Below are 10,015 nucleotides of genomic sequence, written 5' to 3' on the forward strand. Positions count from 1 at the left end.
TCTTTCCCAAATCATCATTGTATGGTTCATCAACTTTATCCCTCTGTTGTTGTTACACCTCTGCACATCACCCTTCTTATAGATTGGTACCATAACACTTTTCATCCACTCATCAGGCATCTTGTCAGTCTCTATAATTCTGTTGAACAACCTAGTCAGAAAATCTACAACCACTTCTCCTAAGCACTAAGCACCAAACTTCCACTGGTATGTCATCAGGACCAACTGACTTTCCACTCTTCATCCTCTTTTCTTACTTAATCCTTTCTAATCTGCTCTACCTTCTTCCTAATAGTTTCTGGCTCCTCATTCTTACCATCCCTTTCATTTTCTTCATTCAACAACTCCTCAGAGTACTCCTTCCATCTTCTCAGCACACTTTTCTCACTTGTGATTACATTCCCATCTCTGTCCTTAATCAACCTCACCTGCTGCATCCTTCCCAGCTCGATTTCCTTGTCTCGCCAATATACAACTCCTTTTCTGTTTCCTTTGTGTCCAAACTCTCATAAGGAAAAACACTGAGTATTGCTACTAATACAGCATGGTTAACTTAAGCTTTTAGCTTTACAACATGTGTGGCCAAATTAATTGGCGAGTTGGCGAAACAAAATATATTCTTTTAGCAAGACATACACTAGAAAGACTCAAGGACATAAATGACTTAAAGCTGTTATAAAACTCTTGTTTGTTAACGTCAGTGATAGGATTAGGCTCATTTTCCCACTCTTTTTCCACTTAGCATTTAGTGCTAAACATGTGCCAGTTACTCATACAATTACATGTTTAAACTCAACACCCAATGTTTATCAATTAGAGGTAAAGAGTGAAATTACACCAACATCAATTAAATCCTTTGTAATGTACCATTATTAGTTTCTAGTACAAAGGTGGGGAAAATGTTCAGTAGAGTATACAATGGTCACCAAACTTTTTTAGAGCTACATCAAGGGCACTGAGTAATACAAAGAGCTACATACTAAGTTCTGGGACATACAAGAGTAGACACTCTTACCATCATCATTGCACCCATTTGAATGTCATTGCAAGTGTAACGATTCAAAAAACATAGTAGCACTACAATTATTGACCCTCTTGTTGATTAGTTTTATAGTTAGAAATCACACCAGAGGCACCTGGGCTACTAGGTATCCACGTGTGATTACTTACCAGTTGCTGCTGCTCCCTTGGTTCCATGTTCGTTCACCTCAATCTTTACTCTTTGAAGAACCTTTGACACACACAGCCTTTCATCCACTGCAAACAGTCAAATAAATGACAGATGAGTTCCATGACATCTTAATATTAAAATTACAGCATTCTAATCTAGACTGGGTGCTTGCTCATTACTAAAACACAAAGTAATATTTTAAGGTAGTTATTTGCAAATATTTGCATAAAAATATCACCAAACACGACAAGACAGATGTAATAAAAAAACTCACTGGTTATGCGTGTGAAGTCAGCACTTGCCAGGTTGAACATGTTTCCTAGTCCCATTTTAACTAGAGCAGTTTTCATGTCCACCTCTGAATCCAAAGTAAACCTGCAGGAATAACAAAAAACAGTCATTGTCCACAAGGGTGCATAGTTGTAACAACTACAGAGGGATAAAGTTGATGAGCCATACAATGAAGATTTGGGAAAGAGGCGTTGAAGCTAGGTTGAGGCAGGAAGTGGAGATTTTTGAAAAACAGTATGGTTTCATGCCTAGGAAGAGTACCACAGATGCAATATTTGCCTTGAGGATGCTGATGGAGAAGTGCAGAGAAGGTTAGAAGGAGCTGCATTGTGTATTTGTATTTAGAAAAGGCATATGAGTGCCAAGGGAGGAATTGTGGTTCCGTATGAGGAAGTCAGGAGTGGCAGAGACTTATGTTAGATTGGTGCAGGACATGTATGAGAATAGTACAGTGGTGGTGAGGTGTGCTGTTGGAAGGACAGAAGACTTTAAGGTGGAGGTGATACTACATCAAGGCTCTGAGCCCCTTCTTGTTTGCTTTGGTGATGGACAGATTGACAGATGAGGTCAGACAGGAGTCCCCATGGACTATGTTGTTTGCAGATGACATTGTGATCTGTAGTGAGAGTAGGCAGCAGCGAGAAGAGAACATAGAGAGGTGGAGGTTTGCAGAAGAAGAGGAATAAAGGTCAATCGCAGCAAGACAAAGTATATGTGTGTAAATGAGGAAGAACAGTGAACCAGTGAGGTTACAAGGAGCAGAGGTGGTGAAGGTGCAGGAGTTTAGGTACTTAGGATCAACTGCTCAGAGCAGAGGAGACTGTGGAAGAAAAGTGAAAAATAGAGTGCAGGCAGGATCAACAGCTGGAGAAAAGTGATCTCTGATAGAACAGTGTCAGCTAAGGTGAAGGGAACGGTTTACAGGACGGTTGTGAGATCAGCCATGATGTATGGTTTAGAGATTATAAATAAGGAGATTCCTCCTCTTCTGTCTCATCAGTATCACATTGTAATAAGCATCATGCCAAGTGGACTACAATCCCGTAATGTGTGACTTCATTCTCATAAAATTATGACTTTTTGTTTCATAATGTAAACTTTTTTCTCACAAATGTATTATTTTTTTATTCTCAATTTGTCTATTTTACTGTATGATTCTGATAACACATAAATACATTTTAGACATCTCGTTGCTCAGAAGTATTTTGATTCACATCCAAATTCTTTTCCGTACCTGGGAATAGTCAGCTGCCTTTTGACTCGTCTGAATTCGGCTCTCCACTGCTGGATCCTTTGACTGCTCAGATCAGCACTGAGAGTCGTCAGAGAAACGTCATGCTCAAAGGGTGACACGAGCAGCATGCTCATTGAATCGCCTTCATAGGGGACCTCGATGACATCATAGTCCACACCGTCAGAAGTCACAAACTCGCCTGTTGATGAAAAACCCTAAATCAGACAAGTGCAGACAATCTGTGTGAATTGAACGGTTAAAAGATTACCGTTCTTTTAACCGCATCTGTCGCTGCTCGCCCGTAACCCTTATCTTTTAGCTTCACTTTAAGTTTATAGTTTAGGTTGTTTTTTTTTTTGGTTTTTTTTGCAGTTTTTTTTGCAGTCCCCGCGGGACGCTGGCCAGGTCGTTGACCACGGTGTGCTAGCCTGTAGTGATGTGTCGTTCGCGAGTGATTTTTCATATCACTCGTGACTCCCGAGTCACTCCCGAGTATGGAAGATTTGCTCATAATGAACTCACGAATCACTCACAAATCACTCACTGCGAACAAATCACTCTCTGCGAACTAATCTTTCACTACGAACGAATTACTCTCATGCTCTCATGCATGCTGATGGTTTACGTAACAGGATGATATGGACAGCACTGAATGGTACTGACTGTTACACTTAGAGATAGAGACAGGACACAGAACCGGCCAGAACTAGTTTCTTTGCCCAAATAAGAAGACTGACAGAAGACCAACAAAAGACAAAGAGAGAAAAACATCCGAACTGCATGGTCTTATCTGACTTGATTAACTGCAGCACATGCACATGGCTCCTATTGGTGGAGAATCTTTGTTTGGAGCAGTCTTTACCAATCAGTGCTCAGAAGTGGCCCGTGAACACCGCATGGCTGTAAAACTTTGAGATCTCGTATTTGATTCTTTATTTGATTTGATATTTGATTATTGTGTGTTAGGAAACTGGGGTATGAACTAACAGTATATTTTACAGTCCTATCTAACAGAGAAAGTTTCCTGACACTTTGTATTCACTGTAAGGTGTCCTTGGGTGACAGAAAGGCGAAATAAAATATATTATTATTATTATTATCTATCAACACTAGCATTAAACAGAAAATTAGGTGATACAGTTTGTGTATCACCTCATAGTTTGTCTACAGTTTGTGACCCTTCTTTACCGACTTGGTTCTTGTCAAAAAAAAAAAAAAAATTGACATCAGGATGTTAATCCCTAGGTCAGGGGTATCAAACATACATGGGCCAAAGATGCTTTGTAAAGGAGCTGTGTTTGCAGAAGATATGCTGTTATGCCCTCTGGGAATCGAACCCAGGACTCTCTGCTCTCTGCTTCCGAGGTTTAAAAAGTTTAAATGGTGTAGAGATCATTTGCAGTGTGCCTGTCATAAAGGGCCCTTAGATTTGTTTGCAGAAATGGCAACATAAATACCATGGTTGAAGTAGTTGGTGAGGCTCATCATGTACACTGGAACTGTGCTCCCATTAGCACAGTGAAACATCCTTTCATGGCTGTGTCTTTGGTCAAAAGGAACTTTCCATAGGGCCTGAAAGTGGAGAGCATTCAAGAGGATCAGGCGTGTCTCATCAGTGAGAGATCCAGGGTCTAAGAATGCAGGGATGGCACCTACGGAGGAAACAACAGTTGGCACTTAAAAATACAGAGAGCAATACACTTATGTATAAAGCAGCTGCTGGTCAGGGAGTTCTCTTTACCTGCAGTGTAGTCCGACACCCATGAGTTAATGACATTGACTGCCTGGTCTGGCTTAGTAAAGTCCACTTGGTGAGGATGGGTCTGGAAAGCCTTTGCCAGCGACCGACGGAACCTCTTCTCCAGGCTCATTTTCCTTTCCACCATGACCCCACTAGCAATTTCGATGCCCTCCTCATTGGACAAATCCCGCTGCAGGAGACGCTGCTGTTGAGAAACGCTGCGCTCTGCGGAAGATTTATCGCAAGCACAAGTATCTGTTAATAAACACAGATGTATGTACCAAAATATTTAAATGATGCCGTGAAATATTCTCGTGAACATCTAAATAATTAAAATACAAATATTGCTGAACACAGAAGCGGCATCCTGGCCCAGGACAGATCAGTGTGAAACTGACTCACACTCAGGCTGTAGTATTCCTTCATCTTTATCATGATGTATTTGAAGCATTTGCACACTACTATCAGTGTAACGGGAATGCAATAATCTCAAAATTTAAATATACCATATTTTCTGGACTATAAGGCACACTTTAAATCCCTTCATTTTCTCAAAAGTCGACAGTGCAGCTTATAACCCGGTGCGCCATATGTATTACTTCTGGTTGTGTTTACTGACCTCAAACCGATTTTATAAAGCCAAACCACACAGCGCATCACGCATGATGGCTCACAACTGAAGCACACTGGGAGCCAACAACGATGTTTAACTCTGTTATCACAATTAGAAGATGCTCAATAACAAATGTTACAGTATGGTTGTGTAACCCAAATCCATGCAACGTCGCATCGTGCCTCCAAAGACTCTGCGTTGTGTTTTGGTATTGTCAATATTGTCAGTATGGGGCGATGCAGGATAACTCAGACGCATGGCTGTCGATTTTTTTGTGGTCAAAAACTCTTTTTATTTCTCCTTTTTTTACAGGCAAATCACGCACTCTCTCTGCAAAACAACATCCGCAGCACGGAACAACGTCTAAACAACAATACGGTGACCATCCAAAACAAAAATAGTAACAACCGCCTGACTCTGGAGGGGCAAACAACAACAACAGTGCCCTCCTGTTTCCAACTTAGATCGCTACCCTTTTCCACAAATCACCATCCCTATTGATATACGACTTCATGCATGCCCATCTCACCGATTTTGTCAAAATCCAAGAGAAGCAAACTAATTTGGGGCTTGCCATCATTCTGGGTGGATTAACCAAATAATTACAACCAATACTAAATATTGGTGTTAACAGGGTGTTTAAAGTTAAATTGCGTACTGCGTGGGAGCATTGGATGACAGAAGGCGAACACACATTCACCAAGACAGGTATGCAACGCTGGGCGAGTTACGCCACTATCTACCAATGGATCGTGGATGCCTGGCCCAAGGTATCAGTCTCAAATGTCGTTCGAGCTTTCACAAAGGCCGTAATCATCACTGAACAGCTAATTAACAGCAACAAGACTGACTCGGATATTGACGAGAGGGATCCAGACATGATTAATTTTTCTTCTTTTTCTTTCGGCTTTGTCCCTTTTTTCAGGGGTTGCCACAGTGAATCATTGATTTCCAATTGCCCTGTTCTCTGCATCTTCTACTCTGACTCCAACTGCATGTCCTCCCTCACTGCATCCATATTTCTCCTCTTTGGCCTTGCTTTTTGTCTCCTACTTGGTAGCTCCATCTCTAACATTGTTCTACCAATGTATCCACTGTTTCTCCTCTGCACATGTCCAAACCATCTCAATCTGGCTTCTCTAATCTGGCTTTTCTTCTTTTTCGCTTAAATGTTTTGCTCAATGAGCCTTATAACCTGGTGCGCTTTATGGTGCGGTAATCTCCTCTTAGATTATATCAGCGGTTCCCAAAGTGGGGGGCACGCCCCAAGGTGTCGCAGTGCAATTGCAGGGGGGAGGAGTTGGGGGGCGTAGATGGAATGAATAAATGAAACATAACGCAGGACATTGTCCAATGCTTGAAATGTTTAACAAGAGACTGGCAAAGAAAAAAGATTGGTTGAAGGCGAACCTTTGCTGAATCAAGAATGCAAAATAAAAACATTTTCCATACCGGGTCAAAAACGACACTGATGGAAATTAGGCTATTATATATATATACTCTATACATATATATGTATACAGTATATATATGTTGAGCACTGTTGTTGTTGTACAACTGTTGATAACAGTGTGGGGAGGTTCGTTAAGGGTAAATATATATGTAAATATAATAACCATAACTATATTAATAATAACTATAATAACTATCTTGCCTCTACTTCGCGATTTTTCCCATTTGCGATGGGTCTTGGAATGCAACCACAGCGATAGGAGAGGGATCACTCTATATCCATTTTTTATTTTAATTGCTCATGATTTCCCAGTACTCGCTTTGCAATCTGCTGGTAGATACTGATTGACTTATTGGGCACCTTTGCTAAGCCTTAAGCTATTTGAAAACATGTAATATATCAAAGTACATGATATAAGTAATTTAATTTTCATAATTTCGCCTGACACAGCGACACAATCTTTGCTATCTGGCACCCCGCTATGAATACATTGCTACAGGAAAAAAACAAAACAAAAACATTCTCCGTATGTATGTTCATGTATGGAAGAGCTGCATTTAATAAGGTGAGGAATATTGTTCCTTTGTAGTAATTTTTTTCTAACAATTTTAACCCCAAAAAGAATACCCAAGGTATCTCCATTTGACTCACCTTGCAGAGAAAAGCCCAGCGCAGCTCTTAACACCTTCCGGGTGTTTCCAGCAGCGCCAAGCTGAGCCATAGACAGCACAGAGGCAGCGCCATAGGGGGAGACGGCTACATTCCTGTCCAAGGAGTCTTGGCTCAGTTGAAAGAACAGCTTCAGACCAAAGTCAGTTTGCTTGTCTTGCAGAGATGCTAACCCTTTTCTGCCAAGGGTCAGCAACAGGAACATGTAAACGCAAAGCATCCTGTGACAGAAGGGAAGGTGGACGAAAGTTAACTGCAAGTACACTTTACTGTAACACGCAGAGGAGAAAGTTAACACTATTTTGTTTCACATTCACTGTCATAGCAACTAGCTAAAAGGAAATCATCTGAAATGCATCATTCCTGTAATTGTATCAACACTGCAGAGCAGACTTTTGCAAACATGTCATTGAACATCCGCGTGTGGAAAGAACAATATTGCTCCCATCGGAGTCACAGATGCACATGAAAAAGTGGGACATTTTCACCTTTCCTCTTTCTACTTATGAGGCAGGAAACATCTGGTGTGTAATAATGAAGGATTGTTTTACCCTCATGTCATGTGTTTTTTTGTAAAACCCAAGTGAGTTAAGAAACAAGATGATTTTTTTTAATGTTTTATTAACATCCCCTGGACAAAAAGTTCACAGCAGCACTAGACATGATGACGTAACACCAGTGAGTTTGTTTGTGAAAATCAGACCAGTCATACATTGAATATTGTCAATGAATAAGTCAAGTCAATGTATAGTAAGTGAAATAATATGTGTTTTAATATTCAATTCAACTAGTGGATCTTACAATTTTGGATCTTAATCTTACAAAACTGCTATTATGACTATTTAGATTTTTTGTAAAGGTTTATTAATTTAATAATCTATAAAAATGTTTACAGCTATATTAATAATAATAATAATTATTATTATTTTATAGGAATGGATGATAATTACCATCAAAATGAGGATTTCAAATTGTAAAAAGCTTTAAGTTACATTTCAAAATCAATTTTACACACTCAACACTTACAAACAGAACAGATAAGGTTAAAAATGAATAAGCTACAGAAGAATTAACAATGTTGTTGCTATTGGATGCAATGCAAAAAACTTCAAATCTGGCAATACATATTTCAGTTAATTCAGAATTAAGTGTTTAAGTAAATTAAACTAGATATATTGAGTTTCCAAAAACTGTGAGGAAATATCGATTTTTGTCATTTTACCACTTTCTTTCTCATTTTCAAAAACTATTTTTTGTAATAATTTACTTGATGAGTTTAAAACAGTTGTTAAGGACACACCAGTTGCACCCACTTTACTATGTGATATTGTATTGTAACTGTTAACAGCTGGTATAAACTAAAAGCAAAAATTAAATAAAACAAAAATAAAAACAAGTACATTTAAAACACATTTTTAAGATCAGAGATTTAGTTTTAACTTATGATAATATAATCCTGTGGTGATTCTTACCTTGTAGTCTCTGTCTCTCTCGCAATTTTCTGTCTGCTCTTTTGCTGCGGCTGATGTCTGGAAGACTGACATAAGTTAGGCATTTTTATAGTGTGCAGCTGGGAGGTTACAAGCTCCACCCTCCACCCACACTCCCACTATTACAGACAATGATGTCATCTGACACTGTCTGGAAAAACTTCCTACAAAACACCCTTCTTTCTTCCTTTCTCTCTCTCCTTCACGCCTCATTCTGCCTCTCTCACTTTATCTCATCTGCCAGAACATGACCGAGCACATGAAAAGTCACTTTTCCCGTACTTGGTTAGAACACACACCGCTTAGTTATGTGTCTCCCTCAGGCAGGTTCGTCACTGGTCTGCTGAGTACTCTGTGTGTTTTCCTCAACAGAAGAAAACCTTCAGACTTAGACACTCCTTTACAAATGGGTGGTGATTTATTTTTGTTTTACTGCTAGGTACTGTAAGAGTGCTAATAATAATTGAACAGTATTACGTTTGTAACTGTGCATACACACACGTATATATAAACATGGACAAATATATATATATATAGATTTTTATGTATAAATGGTGGTGTGACTTAATACTTATTAATTAATTGTAATATTAATTACAATTAATTGCACACTCGTACACACACATATGTACATATAAACATGGACAAATATATATATATATTTATATGCATATACTTATACACATATACACATATATACATATGTGTATACATACAGTACATATACATATATATGTATAAACAGTGGTGTGACTTAATAGCCCTATTAATTAGTGCCTTTGTAATTAATTAATTACAACTATTGCACACTTATACACACACACATTTTTAATTTTTACACAAGACATTCGTTACTCAGTGCTGTGTTGTTGTTCTTTTTTTGTTAATTATAATAATATCAGTTTATATGTCAAACATTCAGTCTACAAATTAATTTTGACCAGTGACACAGCCAAATACCAAATTTAGTTGCCCTTTCCAACATTCCTTATATTACTATTCACCAGGCATCTGGTAGACAGAGCAGGGATTGGTGATTAATGTTTTTTTTTTTCAGACAGGTCCACAGGAATTTCAAAGGAAGCCACTCAGCCTGACAAAAACAAAAATGAACAAAGGGGGAAGACCAGTGTGGTATGTGCTGAAGTTTGTTTTATGTGGTTGTTAATGGTGGACCAGATGAACGAATGACGCATTAGGAGCTCAAATGGCAGCCTTAAATATGAAACAAAAGTTTAGATCTTTTCAATAAAGTGACCAGAAGAGACGCTTGTGCAGTAGTTTCAAACTGTTTGCTGCACTGATTATATTTGGCATTTTATTGTTCTTTTTCTAGGCTCATGAATCATATAT

General features: G+C 38.8%; 1 protein-coding gene across 1 annotated transcript in view; it reads right to left on the reverse strand.

Annotated features, from left to right (window-relative positions):
* Window positions 1–8,838, reverse strand: part of serpine1 (serpin peptidase inhibitor, clade E (nexin, plasminogen activator inhibitor type 1), member 1) — a 10,508-nt gene extending 1,670 nt beyond the window's left edge. Inside the window, exons 1-7 of the mRNA XM_008319500.3 lie at window positions 8,645–8,838; window positions 7,155–7,393; window positions 4,438–4,662; window positions 4,154–4,348; window positions 2,697–2,895; window positions 1,446–1,546; window positions 1,171–1,257 (exon numbers count right to left, since the gene is read on the reverse strand). Coding sequence (XP_008317722.2) covers window positions 1,171–1,257; window positions 1,446–1,546; window positions 2,697–2,895; window positions 4,154–4,348; window positions 4,438–4,662; window positions 7,155–7,393; window positions 8,645–8,727 — 1,129 coding nt within the window. The 5' untranslated portion in view covers window positions 8,728–8,838. The remainder of the gene's footprint in view (window positions 1–1,170; window positions 1,258–1,445; window positions 1,547–2,696; window positions 2,896–4,153; window positions 4,349–4,437; window positions 4,663–7,154; window positions 7,394–8,644) is intronic.
* Between the last annotated feature and the right edge of the window lie 1,177 nt (window positions 8,839–10,015).

The sequence above is a fragment of the Cynoglossus semilaevis genome, chromosome 1 (assembly GCF_000523025.1).
Source record: "Cynoglossus semilaevis isolate Cse_v1.0 chromosome 1, Cse_v1.0, whole genome shotgun sequence".
Lineage (NCBI taxonomy): Eukaryota > Metazoa > Chordata > Actinopteri > Pleuronectiformes > Cynoglossidae > Cynoglossus > Cynoglossus semilaevis.